We start from the raw sequence: 23,651 nt of genomic DNA on the forward strand, positions 1-23,651 counted from the left end.
TGTCTTATTGCTCTGGCTAGGACTTCCAGTATTATATTGAAAAGCAGTGGTGAGAGTGGACATCCTTATCTTGTTGCAGATCTTAATGGAAATGCTTTCAGCTTTTCACCATTGAGAATGATACTGGCTGTTGGCTTGTCATAGATGGCCTTTATGATGTTGAGGTATGTTCCTTGTATCCCAAGAATTTCAAGGGCTTTTATCATGAATGGGTGTTGCACTTTGTTGAAAGCTTTCTTAGCATCTATTGATATTATCATATGGTTTTTATATTTCTTTTTGTTGATGTGTTGGATAACGTTGATTGATTTTCGGATGTTGAACCATCCTTGTGTCCCTGGAATGAGTCCTACTTGGTTGTGGTGAATTATCTTATGGATACATTGTTGGATTCTGGTAACTAAAATTTTATTGAGGATTTTTGCATCAGTGTTCATTAGGGAGATTGGCCTGTAGTTTTCCTTTTTTGAGTTGTCCTTGTTTGGTTTTGGTATTAGTGTAATGTTGGCTTCATAGAACGTGTTTGGTATTGTCCCTTCCTTCTCAATTTTTTGGAAGAGTTTGTGAAGGATAGGCACTAATTCATTTCTGAATGTTTGGTACAATTCATTTGTAAATCCATCAGGTCCTGGGCTTTTGTTTTTGGGGAGGTTTTTGATTACCATTTCAATTTCGTTGCTTGTAACTGGTCGGTTTAGGTGTTCTATTTCTTCTTTATTTACCTTTGGGTGATTGTAGAGTTGTAGGAATTTGTCCATCTCCTCTAGATTGTTGAACTTGTTTCCATATAACTGTTCATAGTAGTTTCTGATTATTTTGATTTCTGCTGCTTCTGTTGTAATTTCTCCTCTTTCATTTGTGATCCTGTTTTTTTGTGTTTTCTCCCTTTTTTCCTTTGTGAGCCTGGCTAGGGGTTTGTCTACTTATTGATTTTTTCGAAGTACCCACTCTTGGTTTCATTGATCCGTTGAATTGTTTTTTTAGTTTCGATTTCATTTATTTCTGCTTTGGTTTTTATTATTTCTTTTATTCTACTGTTTTTGGGATTTTTTTGTTGTTCTTTTTCTAGATCTTTGAGCTTTGAGATTAGGTTGTTTCTTTGAGTTCTTTCTTGTTTCTTGATGTGAGCCTCTATTACTATATATTTTCCTCTTATAACTGCTTTTGCTGCATCCCATATATTTAGGAAATTGGTGTCCTCATTGCCATTCAATTCAAAGGATTTTTTAATTTCTTCCTTGATCTCCTCATTAGTCCAGCGGTCTTCCAGTAGTGTGGTTTTCGGTCTCCATGAGGTAGGAGTGTTCCTTGCCTTCTTTTTATGGTTTTTTTTAGTCCTTCATGGTCAGAAAAAGATGGTTGGTATGATTTCAATCTTGGTGTATCTGTTGATGTTTTTCTGGTGTCCCAGTATGTGATCAATCCTGGAAAATGATACATGTGCACTTGAGAACAATGTGTACTCAGATTTTTTTGGGTTTAGTGTTCTATAGATGTCTATTAAGCTCAAGCTCTCTAGATCCTTATTTAGAGCTTAAGTATCTTTACTTATTTTTTGTCCCGTTGATCTATCCATTGTTGATAGTGGTGGGTTGAAGACTCCCACTACGTATGTGTTTTTTCTGATGTCTGTTTTCAAAGATGACAATAGTTGTGTGATATATTTTGGTGCTCCTCCGTTTGATGAATATGTTAATGAGTGTTATTTCTTCTTGAAGTATTGTCCCCTTGATCATAATGTAGTGACCATTGGGGTCTCTTTTTATCTTTTTGAGTTTGAAATCTGTTTTATCTGATATAAGTATAGCTGTTCTTGATTTCTTTTTTGGTCCATTTGCTTGTAGGATTGTTTTCCATCCTTTAACTTTGAGTCTATTTTTATCTTTTGTAGCTAAATGTGTTTCCTGGAGACAGCAAAAGGTTGGGTTTTGTTTCTTAATCCAGCCTGCGACTCTGTGTCTTTTTATTGAAGAGTTTAGTCCATTTACATTTAGAGTTAATATTGATATGTTAGCATCTGTATTTGCCATTGTGTTTGTCTTTCCTTTGATTTTATTTATTTATTCTTTTAATAACTTTTTTTTGGCCTACTTTTTTTTGTTATTCGTCCCTCTGAGGTTCTAGCTTTAGGACTCCTTGTATTATTTTTTGGAGTGGGGGTTTAGTCGTAATGAAATTCCAAAGTTTCTGTTTGTCTGGGAAGGTCCTTATTCTTTCTTCACAGAGGAAGGAGAGCTTTGCGGGAGAGTATTCTTGGTTGGCATCTGTTTTCTTGGAGTCTGTTGACTATGTCCCCCTACTCTCTCCTTGCCCGTAGTGTTTCTTCGGAGAAGTCTGATGTCAACCTGATTGGTTTTCCTTTGAATGTTATCTGTTTCTTCCCTCTTGTCAGCTTCATTATTTTTTCCTAGTCCTGGATTCTTGGGAGCTTTACTATTATGTGTCTTGCTGTATTTTTCCTTTCGTCGTGGAAGTTTGGTCTTCTTCTTGCTTCTTATATATCAATTTTCTGCTCCATCTTCACGTTTGTGAATTTCTCTTCAATTATCTCCTTGAATATTTTCTCTGTTCCTACATCTCTTTCCTATCCTTCTGGTATTCCTATAACTCTTATATTTCCTTTCCTCATGGAGTCAGATAGTTCCTGAAGTCTTTCTTCGGTCTTTTTCCTTCGTACTTCTCTTTCCTTTTCTGTTTTGCTTCTTTATATTTCTGTTTCTTCAAGAGTACTTATTTGTTCTTCCATTTCATGTATTTCTGCTTTCATTTCTTTTCCCAGAGTTCTTTTGTGCCTCCATTTATCTTTTATCTCCTGCATTTCTTTTACTTCCCTCTTTAGGGACTCAATTTCATTCTTCTCATCGTTGATTATTTTCCCCTTATCATTGTTTTCCTTTATGACTTCTGTCAGTTTTTTAATCATGGCAATTTTAAATTCTCTTTCTGGAAGACTCAGAAGTTCTTCCAAGTTACTGTCGTTGCAATCTGGGGGGTGGTTTTCTTTTTGTGGTGTCCTTTTTTTCCTGAGGAGTTACTAGGTTGCGTGTGGTTCTTCTACTCCCTGCTGTCTGTTTTCTAATTTGCTGTATGCATTGGGACAGTGTTGGTGGGACTGGCCGGCATCTTGGGTGAACTTCTCCATCCCCTCTGGCTCCTCCGGGAGCCATCTGTTGGTTTCAAGCAGTCTTTACTGAAGAAAGGTCCCTGTTCTAAAATGCTGATGCAGGGACACGCTCCCCTGCGCGCCTGGTCTGCCCCAGCGGTGGGTTCCCGCTCCCTCTCTCAGCTCGGACTGCAGGCCAGAAGTGGCCTGACATGGGAGAACTTCCCAGCTCACCTCTGGCTCCTCTGGGAGCCTTCTGCTGATTTCAGGCAGTCTTTACTTAAGAAATATCCCTGTTATAAAATGGCGATGCGGGACGCACTCCCTGCGTGCCCGGTCTGCCCCGGCGGTGGCTTTCCGCTCCCCCTCTGGGCCCGACTGCTGGTCAGAAGGGGCCTGGCGTGGGCGTACTTCCCAGATCACCACTGGCTCCTCCGGGAGCCTTCTGCCTGTTTCGAGCATCTTTGCTGAAGAAATGTCCCTGGTTTATGGGGTGTTGGTGATTTTTTTTTTCTGGTCTCTAGGTGGCGCCAGAGATTTCTCCTAGTGTCCTTGGAGAGCTGTTTTTTTTTTCACCCTGTGGGATGGGGAACAGAGTGGAAGTGGTGGGGAAAGCCTCAACGTCTTTGGGGTCTGTGTCTGCCTTGTGCCCCACTGTTGTAGGGAACCCACGCCCCGAATTTCGTGCCCCAGGTCTCAGTTCCAAAGCCCTCAGGCCCAGGACGCGGGCTGTAGCCCAGTTCAGTGTCCGCAGAAATGGCGCCTTTTGCACCCCGCTCCAGTGTCTGGGCACCTGGTTTCTGATTACTCAGTGAGGGACCTTCACCTCAGTGAGGGCCCCCGCGCATCTCCCTGCAAGCCTAGGTCGCTGGCGTGGTGACCTGGTCTGCCGTGATCCACGTTTGCTTTTCAAGAGTGCTGCTTTTCTGCACAAGCTTACCGGCCAGCCCGGGGCTGTGTGCAGGTATCCAGAGTCTTTGTTTTTCTCTAATGGCGCTTGGAGCCATTCGTTCACCTCTGAGGCGAATCCTGCAGGGTTCTCCACAGCTCCAGTTCACACGGTGTGGTGGCTGAAATAGTTCCGTTCCACTCACAGTCCTGCTTGATGCATAGTTTGTTCTTGTTGGTTGTTTTAGTTTTTTTGTTTTGTTTTGTTTTTTTCCTCCTTTCTGTTGGTCGGAGAGTGCTGACTTTGTGGGTGGTGGAGGTTAGCAGGGTTCTGAGCTTTCCTCCCTTCTAGTCCTCTTTCATGGCAACTTTCTTTTTCGGGTAATTTGCTGGAGTCTTCCGTTTATCTTCCGTGTCCCAGTTCTCATGGGACGTGCCACTTTTCCTCCCTATTAACTTTTTTTTTTTTAATGGGAGACCTTACTCACAGCGTTTCTTGCTGCCATGTTGATCCTATCCTAGAATATTCTACTTTTGAGTATGTTTGAAAATTTCTGTAATGAAGACGTGAGAAAAAGATGTAAGGCTAGAACGTCTTTTTGGTTCATGTCCATTTATTGGGTGGGCTTAAATAGAAAAGAGTTTGTACTTGATTTTGTAAGTTGTAGCTTCCCAATTATTTTTATTAGGAGCAAAGGAAAGCCATAATTGCCCTTATCACAGTAGATTTTCATCTATATTAAAGCTTCTTGAATTGGTGTCCAACTTAACTTCTGATCTCACCAGATTTATCTAGTACAGTTGCCCTTCATCAACATGGGTTTGAATAACACATGTTTGAACTGTGCAGGTCCACTTATCCATGAATTCTTTCCATTAAATATATTGGAAAATATTTTGGAGATATGAGACAATTTGAAAGAATTTACAGATGAACTGAGTAACCTGAAATACCCCCAAAAATTAGAAAAGGTTAGGTATACCAGAATATATAAAACATGTACATCATTATCACTACTATAAAATATGCAAATCCATTATAAAATGTTAAATTTTTTCAAAACTAATGCAAGCACAAGCTGAATATGAGGCCATTTGCAGTCAAGAGAAATGTAAAGAAACATACTGACAGACGGTTCATCTGTAAACAGACAACATAAACTTATAGTACCCAAAAATATAGTACAGTACTGTAAATGTATATTCCTTATGATTTTATTAATAACATTTTTTTTTCTCTAGCTTATTATCAGAACACAGAGTATAATACATATACAGAATATTTGTTAATTGGCTTATCGGTAAGCTTTCCAGTCATCTGCAGGCTATTAGTAATTAAATTAATTTTATGCAGATTTTTGACTGCACAGGGGGAAGGAGTCAGTGCCCTTAACCACTCCTTGTCCCCATGTTGTTCAAGGGTCAGCTGTATTTGATGTTGGGTTTTCTGATTGTCACCTGCAAGATGTGACAGACCCAAAACTGTATCTTAGATTGAACTTACCCCATGAAAATTATTCCATTATACCTGTCTGCTTCTAGCTTAATTTGGAATTTTCTTAAGTGACTGCAGTGATCTTTGTTGGATTTTTAATCTGAATTTAATAAATTAAGGGTAATAGAATATAAAATAAGCAAATTCAGACAGTTAACATTATTATATGCATTTAGACTTTGGAAAAGTATTGGTTTAGAATTTCAGAGAAGCCCTTACTTGGAATTTTTATTTTTATTTTATTTATTTTTTTAAGATTTTATCTATCTATCTATCTATTTATTTATACAAGCACTGGGTATAGTCAGAAGCACGGGAGGGTGAGAGAACTCACCAGAGCCAGAGCAGGGAACAGAACAGGCAGACTGACGAAGTACACTGCTGAGTGGAGCAGCGGGCGCGGCAAGAGAGGTCTGCGCACCATGTGGGACCTCACCCAGCAGCTGGGATCGAACTGGCGCTGCAGAGGCTGCAGGCAGCTTTGCAACCCAGTGCTCAGCTGCTGCACCACCGGGGAGTCCCTACTTGGAATTTTTAAAGTGTTTTTTAATATTGATTTTTTTTCTGATTTCAAAAAAGTGCTTGTTTTTTATGTTTTGCTAATTGGGATTATACTGTATGCACATTTTTGGACCATATTTTTCCCTGTTTTATGTTTAAGTATGAGAATTCTCTGTTATTAGCTACTTTGAGAACATTTTCTGTTTCTGCATGTTAGCATATATTACAAAATTTATGTAACTTTGCCTCTCATTAGATGGTTCTATTATTTATAATTTTTCACTTTTTTTGGTAGAGTTATGACAAATTCCTTATCAAAAAAATTGTTTAGTTTACACTATGTGGGCCTCCCCTAGTGGCACAGCGGTTAAGCGCTGGGCTGCGAAGCAGCCCGCAGCCTCTGCAGCACTGGTTTGATCCCCCGCTGCCGGCGAGGGTCCCACATGTAGCGCAGACCTCTCCTGCCGAGCCCACTGTTCCCCTCAGCAGTGTATTTCATCAGTCTGCCTCTTCTGTTCCCCGCTCTGGCTCTAGTGAATTCTCTCACCCTCCCACGCTTCTGACTGTCCCAGTGCTTGTATAAATAAATAAATAAATCTTTAAAAAATTTACACTATGTGCATATGTTTATTTCATTTAAAACTTGAATATGGTTTAGTCATAAAATTTATTTTAATAAGTGTCATATTGATTTGGGCTTTCAACTGCTTAATTTGTAACCAGAAGCCATTTTTCTTCTCCTAGGGAATAAAACCAGCCAGTTTCAATAAAGTCACTGATCCCGAAGTGAAAGAAATCATTGAAGGATGTATTCGTCAAAATAAATCTGCAAGGTGGGTACAAATGTAGTGAAATGACAAAACTGATGGACACATTTTCCTCTTAGCTTACACTGGGGCATTTTCTGACCTTCAACTTATGCTGAGTATGACTTTTGAGTGGAAGACAAGCTGTACTGTCTAGAGTGAAGTGTGTGCATGTATTTTTTTGCCATTTTAGATTTTTATCATGTGTTGAATTTTCCTTGAACCAACATTTGGGTTGTGTGTGTGTGTTTTTGTGACAAGTTTTCATCACCTTCACCCATCACTTTAAATGACAGTGAACCTCCACTAGGTTAACATGCTTGTAACAGTTGATAGTAAAGAATTACTGCAGAGTCCTGATAAATACTTAATTGTTTTTATGACAGTTTTAAAAAAATTTAACCATCAATTCACCAGATGTTTTTTATTTGATCATATGTTATTGTGTCACGATAATGGTAAAGCAAATAGGGCTATTTTTTGTTCAAGAAATAATATTCTAGATTTATTTGTGTTATAATTCATATTTTTCTTAAGGATACTGTCCTTTAGTTTTAGCTTATTTTTTTTTTTTTTTGTTAAGTCAGAACTTTGGATAGTTGCTGATTTAACTTGGTAGGTTAGTCTTTTGATTTTTAACCTCCTTATTGATTTTGATTAATAAAGATGGTTTGTCCTTTATAGAAATTATTTCCACCAATATATCATTGACTGTTCCCTGTTTTTATTAGTTTTCTATCCAAATTTAGTTTGCATATCTGAAAATATATGAAGCCACTAAGGTAAAGCTTGTTTTATTATAACCTTATTGCAGAAAATTCTTAGTGCTTATACCAACAGGGTATATATGGGTATGCATATATTTAAGTATGGTAAAATATATCTAACTTAAAATTAACCCTTTTAATTGTTTTAAATAGCATTAAGTACATTCACATTTTTGTACACCTATCACTATTTCCAAAAGTTATTCATCAACCCAAACAAACTGTACTCATTAAGCAACAACTCCTTATTACCTCTTCCCCTCAACCTCTGGTAACTTCTATTTAATTTTCTGTCTCTCTGACTTTGCTTACTAATGTACTTCATATAATTGGAATCATATAATATTTGTCCTTTCGTGTGTAGCTTATTTCACTTAACATAGTGTTTTCGAGATTAATCCCTGTTATAGCATATATCAGAATTCCCTTCCTCCTTAAGGCTGAATAATATCCATTGTATACACACACCACGTTTTGTTTATCCATTCATTTATTGGATATGGATTATTTCTACTTTTTGGCTATTGTAAAGAGTTGCATGAACACTGGTATACATGTATTTGCTGAAATAATACCTGCTTTCAATTATTTTTGGTATATACCTAGGAGTGGAATTACTGGATCACATAGCTTTATTTAATTTTTTAAGAAACAGTAAGGTTTTCCCATAGTGAGTACACCATTTTGCATTCCCGTAAGCAGCATCTGAAGCTTCCAATTTCTTGGTCTCCTCAGCAACACTTGTTATTTTCCTTTTTTTTTTTTTTCATTAAAGCCATTCTAATGAGTGTTTATCTCATTGTGGTTTGATTTGTATTTTCCAAATGACTAATGGTACTGAGTACCTTTTCATGTGCATATTGGTCATTTATATACCTTTTTTTTGAGTAAATGTTTATTCAGGTCCTTTGGCTATTTTAAATTGTTGTGAATTTTTCCTTTTGCGTTGTAGGAATTTAGGCATACCTTTTTAAAAATGAGGCAAAAATACTGTGTTGAAGTAGCCATTTTAATTGCTGACTATACAGTATTTTACTTATCATCTATTACCAAAGCACTGGATTATTCAAAAGGATTCATAGCATATTATGTTGGAAAGAGCACAGGTTTCAAAGTCAGATTAAGATTCAAATCTGGACACATGCTTAGCCAAGTATGATCTTTAGCAAGTTACTTAGCCAAATGTTCCTTAAAACAGGTATTATTTTGATAATAAAAAGGTGATGAATGCATATAAACCTAACATATTAGTATTTAATGAATTGTATCTTCTATTGCTATTGTTATTCCTTATTAAATTACATAGGCAAAATTTTCATTGGGAGGCAGAGGGTTTAACTTGGTTGTACCTTCTTAAACACATCTTATCTTAGCCTTAAAACTGATTAGTAAGTTTATTCATTTTAGTTAAGTATTTGCCACTTGAATACTACAAATGTAGAGATTTGAAAATCCTCAACTTACAGGATACCATGCTCTAATCTGCTTTATATCTTTTAGAAATTACTGGAGATAGGGGCTTTGCACATAGACATTAATGGAATACATCAGTTTTAGCTTTCCCTGACCTACTATATTATGAATGGGTTAGATATTAATATATCTCATTTAAAAGTTGATGAAAGAAGGGCCTCCCTGGTGGTGCAAGGGGTTAAGATGCAACCTATGAAGTTGTCCACAGCCACTGCAGCATGAGTTCGATCCCCGGCCAGGGAGCAACCTACATGGCTCAGCAGACCTCTCCTGACTCTCCCACTGCTCCCCTTAGCAGTGTACTTCGGTCTATTTGCCTGTTCTGTTCTCCACTCTGTCTCTGGTGAATCCTCTCACCCTCCACACCTCTGGCCTGTACCCCAGCTCTTGTATACATAAATAAACATAAATCTATAAAAGTTGATGAAAGAAAGGGAAATTAACTGTCCCAGCTTGTAAAAGAATTTTTTGAACCCTGTCATTTTTTCTCTTCAGACATGATTAATGCCTAATATTAGGCTAGAGTTGTATCCATTGTGTTCTTTGACCTAAAACTAGACTTAACATACTCTGAGAAAATCATAGTACTTTGCTGAACTAAAATAACTTCAGCCATGGCATTCTCTGAAGAGTAAAATCTACTGACTAGATTATCCATAATGGTATCAATGACTTCTTTTTATAACATTTTTAAGAGTTTGAATTTCTAATTTACCTTAGTGTTTATATATCCAGAAATGTTTTTATTGTTCTTTGCCTAGAATCTATTGTTTTGAGTTTTAGCAATTTATAAGCCAGTGGTTTAGGGAAACTACTCAGTCTACCTAATGTATGCTGCAGTACTTCTCTAATTCTCTCTAGGCATACTTCTAGGTATATTAAACTTCAGTATCTAGATATATTACTGGTAAGAATCTTTAAGTTTACTACATGTGCATGTAAGTTGGAATTTCTTTGCATCCTTAGTAATAAGTTGGACGTAAGATTTGACTTTTATAACAAGACAGATTAATGGCTTAATAAAGAAATTAAAATAAGATTGTTACTTTGATACAACTAATTTTTAACTATTAAGGGTTCTATATCTTATTTATGATTGGACGAATTGATAATAAAATACATATTTTGTTTGTTAGGTTGTCTATCAGGGACCTACTAAACCACGCATTTTTTGCTGAGGATACAGGACTAAGGGTGGAATTAGCAGAGGAAGGTGATTGCTCAAATTCATCCCTGGCTTTAAGACTTTGGGTTGAAGACCCTAAAAAATTGAAAGGGAAGCACAAAGACAATGAAGCTATTGAATTCAGTTTCAATTTAGAAACAGATACACCTGAGGAAGTAGCATATGAAATGGTAAGTACATTTTACCATTGTCCCACTCCTCCCCTCCTATAATATTGGGATTGGTTCCTTTCTCCTCATAGCTTTTATTCCTCTCCTTTTCTCCTTTTCTCTCTTTATATTGTAATTTTATTATGAACTTTATAATAGAGTGTATTGAATTTCTATACATGGTATAAGGGATAATAAAACACTACCTTTTTTAAGAAATAGAGAACTATCGATTTCTGAGAAGCCACCTGGGTTCCCCTCCAAGTTATATTATCTTCTCATAACCATAACTAATATCTACCCTGACGTTTTTATTACTCATTCCTTTGTTTTTTATTACAGTGTACTTAAGTAATATATTATTTCATTTTGAAGAACTGAGTGGCAAGCACACACCAAACTGGTCACTACAGTTGCTATTAGAAAAGATGTCCAGGAGAGGATGAGCAGAACAGTTTCTCTGCCATACTGTGGCTTCATATTCCCTAGAGTTTACAAGAGCTGCTTCTGGGGGAGTTAGTGGATGAGTCTAGACAAGTAAATACACGACTCACCACAGTCAGGGCACCAGAGTTGTATTGTTGTGTGGACCAGAAATGATTTGTATGGTAACAATATGGTTTGACTTCTCTGACTTCTCTGCTTCTAATCTCCCTATGACCACCCCCTGAAAAGTAGATGACAGCTGGTAATTTCTGTGGGGTGGAAGGTAAGTCCACATCTGATCCATGCTGCTGCAGTGCTTGGAGGGAAGGTGTGCATCGGCTTGGCAGCATGTGGTCAAGATTAGCCAAGTACAGATTCTCTGAGCAAGGCTCACCTGGGCATTCTGTCCTCAGGTTAAAAAAAAATGGGACAATGACAGTAGAGATGTTGTAGGTGAAAGCCTTTAACATGTTTTTCTAGTTAAACTATTGGAATATGGAATGATTGCCATGGACAGCTGTTGCACAGACATCATCCTGGTAATTTGCCTTTACTATCGTCCTAGATTTCTCTATCTCTCCACTGTATTGGATTTTGTGTTCCTAAATCCCATGTCTTTCTCGGCTTATCCTCTTGTTTTAGCGGCATACTTCCCCTGCTAGCTTCTCAAGAAAGGATACATGGAATGCAAATTATTTGATACTTGCATGTATGAAAATGTCATTATTCTATCTTCATACTTCATTGATTATTTGGCTAAATAAGGCATTTAAAAAAAATTAGAGTCCATTACTTCATGCTCTTCTAACTTTCAGTATTGATTTTGAGAAGTCCAGTGTTTTGTTTTCTATCTTTTGCTTGCAATCCATTTTTTTCCTCTGTGGAAGCTTGTAATATCTTCTCAGTATTCTAAAACTTCACATTGTTGCGTCTTGGCTTGGGTCCATTTTCCTTTTTTTTAAATTCTTTTTTTTTTTTAAGATTTATTTATTTATTTATACAAGTACTGGGTACAGTCAGAAGCGCGGGAGGGTGACAGAATTCACCAGAGCCAGAGCAGGGAACAGAACAGGCAGATGGACTGAAATGCACTGCTGAGGGGAGCAGCAGGCGCAGCTGGAGAGGTCTGTTGCGCCATATGGGACCCTCGCCGGCGGCCAGGGATCGAACTGGCATTGCAGAGGCTGCAGGCAGCTTCGCAGCCCAGCACTCAACCGCTGTGCCTCTAGTGGAGGCCCTTGGGTCCATTTTCATCCACTGTGTTGGATACTGTGGACTGCCCCAAACTGTTAAAACTTATATCCCTTCAATTTAGGAAAATTCCTTCCATGGTTTCTTTTTCTCTTTTATTTTCTCTTTTTGGAATTGCTGGTATTTTGACATTTCTCCAACATTTTATGTTTTCCGTCTGCATTTTTTTATTAATTAATTTATTTACATATATTTTACAGCATTGTGGTTTTTTTCTTTTCTTTTTTTTTACAGTTTTGCTTTCTTTTCAAGTGTAGTCCCCATAGAATTTCCAACACCAATTCACCTATGCATCATCACCATAATCCCTTGGCTCTTCCTGCCCTCTTTTTATTTATTTATTTGTTTGTTTGTTTGTTTGTTTATTTATTTATTTATCTATCTACCTACCTATCTATCTATTTATTTATTTATTTATTCTGGTGGTAAATGGACTGATGGCATTAAAAAATATATTTATTACATCATCTTTCATTTCCCCGCCCTCTTTTTAAGTTCCCCCTCCCCCTCCCATGCAGAATGTCTCTAGTTTATAGTTGTCTGTTTATTTTTGTTTTGTTGTGTTGTGTTTTTTTCTTGTTAATATTTTTTCCCTGATCCCTTATTTGGTTCCCCTATATTTCTCCTATAAATGAAACCATCCGATATTTTACTTTTTCCTTCTGACTTATTTCACTGAGCATAATCCTGTCAAGCTCCATCCATGTTGCTGCAAATGGCATGAGTTTATCTTTTTTTTTTTAAATTTTTAAATTTTATATATTTTTACAGTATTTTTCATTTTTGTGCAATGTATGCATTTTCATCTTGTTTATAGTCCCCATACAATTTCTACCACCCTTGTTTTGATCCTACTCCCTCCCTCCCCTGTAGTGTGTAATAAACTACTACAAATTTAGTGGCTTACACAAGACCCATTTATTATCTCATAGTTCTATAGGTCTGAAGCCTTGGTGGGCTTTACTGACTTCTCTACTTGGTGTCTCAGAAACTGAAATCAAGAACTATATGACTCTGGCTCATCTGGAGGCTCTGGGGGAGAATCTGCTTTCAGAATCTTCCAGTGTGTTGGCAGAATTCAATTCCATGTAGTTGTAAGATGCACACAGTACTTTCTTGTGCCCACACTCCATCTTCATAGTCAGCAAGTGTGTCAAATCCTTCTAGTGTCACCAGATGATAAAATGCTTACCCAGATAATCTCCTTGTCTTAAAATCAAAGGTACATATAACAATAATGGGAGTGGGCTCTCACATTTGTACATTTGAGCATTAGGATATGACATCTTTAAGGAGCTATAATTTTGCCTACCACAAAAACTTACAAGCTGATTGGATGGTATAATTGCTTGTGTAGGACTTGTCATCTTTGACTCTACTATAGGAATATGGGTGTACCATTAAATCGAGGTATCTCTCACATCAATATTTGTATGTCCTTTTTCCTTGGACTGGTCAGATTCCCCAAAGAAGTTTCTTTCTGTGTCCTTCCTGGAGGTTAAGGGTCTGTTTACTGGAATTTTGGTAACCAAGTAGGGAAAAGGAGGAGGGGTTTCTGCATATGGCATTCAGCATGCATATGTTCATTTAATCCTCTTGTTTTCCACATGGTTAGCCATTTGCTAAACTGTGCCCAGCATTCCATTGTCTAGAGAGCGTCTCTTTTACACTCACCAGAAAACAAAACTCCAGACCTCTCAGGTAGGGGAGAGATAATCACCTCAGAGTGTGGAATGGAGGATAGGACACAGGGACCTAAGTATTTAACTGCTTCTCAAAATCCTTCCACTTAGCCTGCCTGCCTCCCTCCCTCCCTCTTTTCCTTACTTCCTTCCTGCCCTCCTTCCTTTCTTCCTTCGTTCCCTCCCTACATCCCTCCTTTGATTTTTTATTTTTGCATAGAAGAACTGGGTTGTAGGTCAGAGGTGAGGGGGTGAGAGGATTCACCAGAGACAGAGTGGGGAACAGAACAGGCTGATTTAGTGAAATTCACTGCTGAAGGGAGCAGTGGGAGAGACAGGAGAGGTCTGCTGTGCCAAATGGGGGTTAGCTCCCTGGCCAGGGATCAAAATCAGGCCATCATGGTGGGCCTTCGAAATGAGATTTAACCCCTAGGCCACGAGGGAGGCCCCCCACTCAGTCTTTCTTATTTTAGTCATTTCTTTTGACTTTTCCCAGTTCTGGAAGTACCCAAAATTGCCAGTTCCTGTGCCTTATGGGTACTCTTCAGTATATAATAGGAATGATTCCTGATTTCCATAGTTTATCATTTTAATATCTGCTAGGTCAGTTGTTGCTTATCAGTTTGTTTTCCGTATTCCAGATTGTCCAAAATGTTCTTGCTGTTGTATTTTTCTTATTCATGTCCTCATTGGTGTATAGCTTAAAATCCATTTATGGGTCTTTTTTTTTTCCCCAGGAGTTTTGGATTGAAATGGATTGAAATTAAATATATGGTTTCCATCTAGCATTTTAATCATCTTTCAACTACCCTGAAATTTCTCAGAGGGCCTCCCCTGGTAGCGCAGCGGTTGAGCGCTGGGCTGCGAAGCTGCCCGCAGCCTCTGCAGTGCCGGTTCGATCCCCGGCCGCTGGCGAGGGTCCCACAAGGCACGCAGACCTCTCCAGCTGCGCCCGCTGCTCCCCTCTGCAGTGTACTTCCTCTGTCTGCCTGTTCTGCTTTCCACTCTGGCTCTGGTGAATTTTGTCACCTTCCCGCACTTCTGACTGTACCCAGTGCTTGTATAAATAAATAAATAAATAAATCTTAAAAAAAAAAAAAAAGAAATTTCTCAGAGTCTGCAGACCCCAAAGACGTGTAGGACTGAGGGGCCTCCCTGGTGGCACAGGGGGTTAAGCACTGCACTATGCAGCAATCCACGGCCTCTGCAGCACAAGTTCGGTCCCCAGCTGGCCAGGGAGCAGCCCACATGGCTAGCAGATCTCTCCTGTCTCTCCCGCTGCTCCCCTCAGCAGTGTATTTAGGTGGATCTGCCTGTTCTGTTCCCCAATCTGTCTCTGGTGAATCCTCTCACCCCCCGCATCTCTGGCCTGTATCCCAACTCTTGTATGCATAAATAAATAAATGTTTTTTTAAAAATTGTGGGACTGAGAATGATATGCTGTGGCACCTCCTCAAGTCATTTTTTTCTACTATTCAACTCTGTTCCTCTCAAACAATAAGCATTGCCTCTCCTCCCCACTTCTCTCTTCCCCTCCCCTCTCTCCCTCTCTGTGCTCATGCCTAGTAGTGCTTTGTTTGCTGTTAGCATACTTCCTTCTGCTTAAAGTATTGATTTTCAATCTTCATCTATACCTCCATCAATAGTCTACATATTCCTTTTTTTGTTTGTTTTAATCCTTCATCAGGATTTACTGTCCTCTGTGACACTTTTTCTACTTCCTCAAGAGATGCATGCATGTGTTCTTCCTGTTTGGTTTTAGCCTCAGCTCATATCTTCATTTTAAATTATCCATCTCACATCACCAACTTAGTCAACTGTATATGTCTCTGGAGTCTAACATCGGACACATTGTAGGCACTTAATATTGCTGAATGAGGAGACCTTTTTAATATTTCATAAAATTTAATGACACTCATAAATTGCCTGTGGTAAGACTGCATGTACTGAAATATCAAGTTGGTTTTTGCTTAAAGACAGAATTGTTTCAACAATGCTTAGTAGCAGTATTGTTTTCCTTATGCTGATTAAGGACTCTGGCATTTATATATGTCTGACTAAGAAAGACAAAGAATATAGTGACAAATAACATGTTATTTAATAGCATTTGGGATTTGGGGGCACAAGAATAACTCTACTATTAAAAAATTAAAATCTTAGATGTTACAGATGTAGTTTGCTTTTTATGTTTTCTTTATAGGTCAAATCTGGATTCTTCCATGAAAGTGATTCTAAAGCTGTTGCTAAGTCCATTAGAGATCGAATCACCCTGATTAAAAAAACAAGGGAGAAGAAGCCAGCTGGCTGTTTGGAAGAACGAAGAGATTCCCAGTACAAGCCTGTAGGGAATGTACTCCCCCAGCACCAGAGTACAACCTTGCCCTCTGCAACTCCTCAGCAGACCGGGGCTGAATGTGAAGAAACTGAAGTTGATCAACATGTTCAACAACAGCATCTACAAAGAATAACACCACAGCAGCACTCCTCTGTTACAGGTAACACAGTTATAATTTATAAAAGCAAAAATTATATAATTGTGTTCCCTTGTGTTTGAATAGTACTTTTTTGTGTTTTTTGAAGCATGTGTTATCTATCTTTCCATCGGTCCTTTTACAAAAATCCTGAAAGAAAAAACAAGCCAGCTAATTTCTTTATTTTAAAATTAAGCAACTGTTAACTGACTTATCCAAAGTACTAGTTGACTAAGGATTCTAATCCAGCATTTAGTTATAGTCAAGAAAAAGTAAAATGACTTTTAAAGACCATTTTTTAAGGATCTAATGTAAATATAACCTTAATAAAGAAAATTTTTCAGCTGAAGGTACGGTTTATTCTTTAAGAAGGAATTTTATAGATCTTTGTAGTTTTATAATTTTTCTACTATAACTTTGTATTTTATAATTTTTCTACTATAATGCATTCTCTCCTCCTGAAGGATACAGTATTTTCATAGTAGTAACAAATTATTATAAAGATGATATTATTTTCTAACCAGGTTCTAGGAGAATCCAAATGAGAATATTATACTTTACTGAATATGATTTTTAAAAATTATTTTTATTAATTACTTTTTAATTTTTTTACATCATTGCTCATTTTTAAACAATATTTGCTTCCCCCGACCCACTCAGGTGTAGTCCCCATAGAGTTTCCTTCACCACTGCACCTGTGCACCATCACCTCAGTCCCTTGTGCTCCTCTTCCCTCCCTCTGATGCCTCTCCCTCCTCCTCCCCTGCAGTATGTCTCTGATTTATAATTTTAATGAAATCCTAATGACAAATATAGATTACTTAGGAATATACAGGAACTGGTTAGAAAATGGAGTTGATTCTTATGCTATTCTTTGTTTCTGTGTTTGCTTTACTAAGAAAATTTTAGTTCTGCCACAGTGAGAGCATGGAGAGTTTACCTGATTATTTTTTAAATTAATTCTGCAGTGTACATATTTTACTTAAAGGTGTCTCAGGTTGTCAGAGGAAAAAGAAAATTTAAGGAAACACCATTTCTTATGTCATTTTAGTCTTGAGCTTTTAATTTTCCCTTCTACCTGTTGCTTATTTTCTTTGCTGTAGGTGACAATTTGTTCGAGGCAGGACCTGGATCAGTTACATACTCAGATACTTCAAATCAGCCAAGTATAGTCTGTTCCTCAGACCAGATGATGGGCTCTCAAATGGTTTCTAACATCCCACAGACTGAAATAAATGTTCCAGGGCAAATTTATCCATCCCAGCAACTAGTAGGACATTACCAACAGATTTCAGGGGTAAGATGAACTGTTATATTTTAAAATATATAGTCAACATAGTTCCTGTAAATGGGAGAGTTTATCTTAAATCTTTTCTTTTTCTTATTTAACAGTTGCAGAAGCATCCAAAGTTGACTCATCCCGAAATTTTGCCTTTGGTACAAAGTCAGTCCACTGTTTTGCCTGTACATGTCCTTGGACTTCCAGTTGTTTCACAACCCCAGGTTTGCCCATTAACTGTCCAGAAGGTCTCAGAGATAAAGGTAAGATACATTTTTTAGAGATTCCATATTCAGTTAAGCATATTTAACTCTGCCTAGATTTTCTGATAGGCAGGACTCCCTTTCTTTTTCTTTTTCTCTAAATATCAGTTTTATTATTTATTTATTTATTTTACTGAGGTAACATTGTCTTACATTAATATTGGGTTTTTTGAAAGCATAGGATTCCTTCCCTCCCCTCAGGTATTGTCACCATAGTATACCCACCACCAAATCACCTCTAGTCGACTGTGCTCCCTTTTCTTTTTATTCTCATCCCTCCCTACCACCTCTCCCACTGGATGCTTTGGTTCTATAAAGACTCCCTTTCATGAATTTATCATAGTTTATATAAAGTTTACTTAAAGATAAAAGTCGTTTATGATTTCCTTCACCTGTGACATTCTTCTTGAAGATGTGCTTAATATTGTGTAATTAGAATCCTGAGGCACTTCTAGTTTTTATTGGGAAAAAAAATGAGAAATCAGTAGATGGATAAAATTTTACTTAGGGTTCTGATCTCTCTCTCTTGGTAATGATGGCTTGTTCTTTGTATTGAACTTTTCTAGCCTGATTTGAATGTAGAGGGATTTTTTTTTTGCCGTTAATTAGAAATACTATTTCATATGCTCATAATTTTTATTACTTTCATCTAAATCCTTGACTTTTTGATTCATGTTTGTATCTGTAGGAGAAATAAAAATGTTTTCATCTTTTAAACTTTCAAAGTTAGTAAGATTTCTGACAATTAAGAAGCAATATTTGTGTGAGTTTATATATCAAGACTATAACCTGGCTCCCTAGCTTATGGATTTTGGACATATGGTTGGACTTTTCTTTATCATCACTCTTTATTCTTTCCTCAACCTTGACATACCCTGTGTGTACCTTCTACCTTTGGAAATGAGATGGTGTAAGCTTCTAGGCGTTCTCTGTGTATGATTTAGTAAACAGCAGATATATCTGTTTCTTTTTAAGTGCTTGTTGTATAGTCAGCCACAGTTCATCAACAAACTTTTAATGACTACCATTTCTGGAAGTACAAAGTAAAATAAAACATGGTCCTTACCCTCAGAGAACTCGAAGTCTTGTAGGGAAAATCATACATGTATGTACTTCACAAATGCCAGATGAATTTAAAATCTGCTGGGATAAATTTTATATGGTATAGTTAACAGTACCTGGTATTTGGCTAGTATTTGTAGATAATATGGTACATATCTATAACTGGATTCATGTTGTGGTTTAATTTGTCTCTTACAAATGTTTTGAGTGGATACTTAGTTCAGGTTCAGCCACATAAATATATAGGTATGTGTGTTTAAAAATATGTTTCCAAATGTTCAGCATCACTTATAATCAGGGAAATGCAAATCAAAACCACAATGAGATACCACCTTACACGAGTGGGAATGGCACATATTAAAAAAAAACTAGCAACAACAAATGTTGGCTAGGATGTGGAGAAAAAGGAACTCTCCTACACTGCTGGTGGGAATGCAAACTGGTCCAACCACTATGGAAAGGTGTTTGGAGGTTCCTCAAACTGCTAAAAATGAAACTTCCATATAATCCAGCATTTCCACTCCTAGGGATCTACCCAGAGAACACAAAATCATTAATTTAAAAGGAAACCTGCACCCCCATGTTTATTGCAGCACTATTTACAATAGGTAAAACCTGGAAACAACCCAAATGTCCAAAAATAGAAGACTGGATCAAGATGTGTTATATATACACAAAGGAATACTATTCAGCAATCAAAAAGATAAACTCATGCCATTCACAGCAACATGGATAGAGCTAGAAGGGATTATGCTCAGTGAAATAAGCCAGAAGGAAACAAAAATATCATATGGTTTCACTTATAGGAGGATTATAGAGGAAACAACTAAGGGATCAGGGAAAAATTAATAAATAAAAAATCAAAATTAATAGCCATTATAAATCAGAGATATTTTGCAGGGGAGGAGGAGGGAGAAGGATCAAAACAGGGGTGGCAAGTGCACAAGGGAATATGGTGATGATGCACAGGTGAATTGGTGGTGGAAATTTTACAGGGACTATACCTGAAAGGAGAAAGCAAACATTGTACAAAAATGAACAATGTTGTAAAATATATGTAAATAAATAAATTCAAAAAATGTGGTTCCACCAAACAAAGGGTCATAAAAAAGACAAAACTTACAGGCAAACTATAGATCTGAGGCATACAGTGGTTGGGGGAGGGATCAAAACAGGGAAGAGAAGTGTGCAAAGATCTATGGGGATAGTTTATGGGTGATGTGGTGGTGGGAGATTTATGGAGACTGCACCTGGTGGGGAAATCAAATATTGTACAAAAATGAAAAATGATTTAAGAAAATAAAAAAATTGTAAAATAAATAAAAATCTTTAAAAAATGTGTTTCAAAAATTAAAATATTTCAAAATTTATTATAAAAGTGGCATATGCATATTTAAAAGTGAGGCCCAGGAAGTTATAAAGAAGTCAGTGAAAATCATTGATTATTTCTCTAACTAAAGATAACTTGTTGTTTATATTTGGGGATATAGCTTCTAAATTCGTCTTTTTTTTCTTATATATATACATATATAATTTTATATATATATATACATGTCACATACATACCATTTTCTAACCTATCCTTTTTATGTACTAGGGGCCTTGTAAACAAACCCTATCACCATTGGTGTCTTTTTATGAGTGTGGTAGTTCAAGCTCTAGGGATTATTGCAGCCAGCTTATATATATTTCAGCAACTCTCCTCTTTTTTTTTTTAAATTTGTTGTTCTTACATCTTTGCTAATGTTCGAACAGTATTTGATTCCCCTCAGGTGTAATTCCATAGCTCTCCCACCACCATAGCAACCATGATCCGTCTTCTCCATTCCTTATGCTCTCCCCTCCCCTGTTTTGACCTTCCTCCTTCTCCCTCCCTTGCTGTATGCCTGAGATCTATGGATAGTTTGCAAATTTTGTCTTTTTCCTAACACTTTATTCAGTTTTTCTATATCATACATATAAGTGAAACCATCAGATATTTATCTTTTTCCTTCTGACTGATTTTGCTTAGCATAATCACTTCCAGCTCCATCCATGTTGCTGCAAATGGCATACATCATCTTTTATTTTTTAAAAGATTTATATATTTATGCATACAAGAGCTGGGCACAGGTCGGAGGTCTGGGGGGTGAGAGGATTCACCAGAGACAGAGTAGGGAACAGAACAGGCAGACTGACTGAAGTACACTGCTGAGGGGAACAGTGGGAGAGTCAGGAGAGGTATGCTGCGCCATGTGGGTTGCTCCTTGGCCAGCCAGGGATTGAACTTGTGGTGCAGAGGCTGTGGACAGCTTCATAGGTTGCCTCTTAACCCTTTCTGCCACCAGGTAGGCCCCATACGTTATCTTTTTTGATCACTGAGTAGTATTCCATTGTGTATATATACCACATTATCTTGATCCAATCTTCTCTTTCGGGGTACTTTTTCTCCTCTTGAGATAATGTCTGTGTTCATTTTAGCTTTCACGTTGAAATCCTGTTGTACTTTCTCTTGGAAATTCCACTGTCCGGTGTATGAAGGTGTCAGATTCATTTACTCTTAAAGCTCTGCCAGGGTTTGAATTAGTTTTATGGTAAGTATGGTAAATGAGAAGCCGTGAGCTGTATACTTCTGGGATGGTCTGAGACTCTTAATGTTTTCAACTATCATTTACTCATGGTATTAGGATTTTTATAGGACTAACACTATACATAACACCTTTTTGATATAACTTGCTGACATTTTTAGAATATAGTAATGTTTTACCTATCATTCTATCTGGTACAGTTCCATTAAAATGGGCATGGCATATGCATTTTTAACCTGAGTTTTCCTTGCATTAGCACCAGGAACTGCAGTTGACCTTTGGATTAGATGGAAATACTTCAGCCCCACCTGTGACTTTAGATTTGTCAGTTACTGGATTTGCACAACCAGTCTTTTCTACAGTTTCTCTTCAGACATTGCCTGCTTCACAAATCACTTCATAGGATCCAACAGTTGGTCCTCAACCTGAGCCTGGCCCTAGAAATGGGACCCAGATATTAACCAAATCATCAGATGCCAATCAGATCTATTTTCTCAGCAGTTAATCACCCACAAGCTTTGTTCTGTGGATTATTGTTTCACTTTCTGGATAGTGTCCTTTGCAGCATAAAAAAATTTAATTTTATAAATTCCAATTTATGTTTTTTTTTGTGCTATTGTTGTTATATCTAAAAACCTGTGACCTTAAGGTCACTTTTATTCCCCCATGTTTCCTTCTAATACTTTTACGTTTTAGTTCTTAAATGTAGGCATTTGATCCATTTTGAGTTAATTTTTACATATAGTTTGAGGTAGAAGTCCAATGTCTTCTTTTTGGAAAGATTATTTTAGCTGTTCTGGGACTTTTATCTTTCTGTATAAATTTTAGAATATACATGCCTATGTCTATAACAACCCTTGCTGGGATTTTGATAGAAATTATATTAATCTTATAAGTAAATATGGGGAGAATTGACACCTTTACTATGTTGATTTTGCCAGTATATGAGCATGATTTTTTTTTTAGATTTTTTTTTAATTTATACAAGCACTGGGTACAGTCAGAAGCGCTGGAGGGTGAGAGAATTTACTAGAGCCAGAGCAGAGAACAGAACAGGCAGACTGACGAAATACACTGCTGAGGGGAGCAGCGGGCATGGCAGGAGAGGTCTGTCATGCCATGTGGGACCCTTGCCGGTGGCCAGGAATCGAACCAGCCCTGCAGAGGCTGCAGGCAGCTTCGCAGCCCAGCGCTCAACCGCTGCGCCACCAGGGGAGGCCCATGAGCATGATTATTATGGCTTTGTAGTAGGTAGTTTGAAGGAGTGTGATGCCTGCATTCGGTTCTTATTTTTCCAGGACAGCTTTGGCTGTTTGGGGTTTTTGGTGGATCCATATGAATTTCATCAACATTTGTTCTATTTCTTTGACGAATGTCATTGAAATTTTTATTGGAATAGCATTGAATCTGTAAATTGCTTTTGGTAGGATGGCCATTTCAATAATGTTAATTCTTCCAACCCATGAGCAGGGGATGTCTTTCTATTTCTTTGTGTCTTCTTCTATTTTAACAGTGTTTCACATTTTTCTTTGTATAGGTCCTTTACCTCTTTTATCAGGTTTATTCCCAAGTATTTGATTTTTTTGTTTCAATAATGAAAGGAATGGTTTTCTTGATTTCTTCTTCTTCAGATGGATTGTTTGTGTGTAGGAAGGCTACTGATTTTTGTGAGTTGATTTTGTATCCTGCCACTTTACTAAACTGATTGATTAGATTGATTAGCTTTTTCTGTGGAGTTTTTGGAGTTCTCCATGTGTATTATCATATCATCTGTGAATAGTGATGGTTTTACTTCTTCCTTCCCTATTTGGATTCCTTCTATGTCTTTCTCTTGTCTTATTGCTCTGGCTAGGACTTCCAGTGTTATATTGAAAAGCAGTGGTTAGAATGGACATCCTTGACAAGTGATTTTTAAAGTTGTATCCTGGATATTCTGGATATTATGATTGGAGACTCTTGATTTTATTAGAATCTTCTATTTTAGCAGGCACTTGTTCTCTTTAGGTCTAGCCTGTATTCTACTTCTGTGCATTATAGTTCTAATATAATTTAATTTTCTGAGCTGTTGTAGTGCTACTTGGTCTTCTAGCTCTGGTTGAACTTTTGCCACATCTCTTTTGGTGCTGTCTCAAGTGCTGAAAGTGCTTCTTTGGGCTGCCATGTCTTAGATGTAAGGAATCGAGGATGGAGTCATTCTGCTGGCTTCTTTTCTGGTTACCTGATGCTAACACTTTCCCATTCTACCGCTGATGGTCCCACTGGAGTGTGGAAGTTCTTATGGG

At 37.5% G+C, this 23,651-nt stretch overlaps 1 protein-coding gene across 1 annotated transcript in view; it reads left to right on the forward strand.

The window, feature by feature from the left end:
* WNK3 (WNK lysine deficient protein kinase 3) overlaps positions 1 to 23,651 on the forward strand; it is a 98,404-nt gene that overhangs the window by 25,386 nt on the left and 49,367 nt on the right. Inside the window, exons 6-11 of the mRNA XM_037511666.2 lie at positions 5,234 to 5,292; positions 6,732 to 6,820; positions 10,170 to 10,389; positions 15,928 to 16,222; positions 17,302 to 17,495; positions 17,591 to 17,744. Of these exons, the coding sequence (XP_037367563.1) occupies positions 5,234 to 5,292; positions 6,732 to 6,820; positions 10,170 to 10,389; positions 15,928 to 16,222; positions 17,302 to 17,495; positions 17,591 to 17,744 (1,011 nt within the window). The remainder of the gene's footprint in view (positions 1 to 5,233; positions 5,293 to 6,731; positions 6,821 to 10,169; positions 10,390 to 15,927; positions 16,223 to 17,301; positions 17,496 to 17,590; positions 17,745 to 23,651) is intronic.

Source organism: Talpa occidentalis, unplaced genomic scaffold, assembly GCF_014898055.3.
Source record: "Talpa occidentalis isolate TD23 unplaced genomic scaffold, MPIMG_talOcc4v2.1 talOcc4.15, whole genome shotgun sequence".
Lineage (NCBI taxonomy): Eukaryota > Metazoa > Chordata > Mammalia > Eulipotyphla > Talpidae > Talpa > Talpa occidentalis.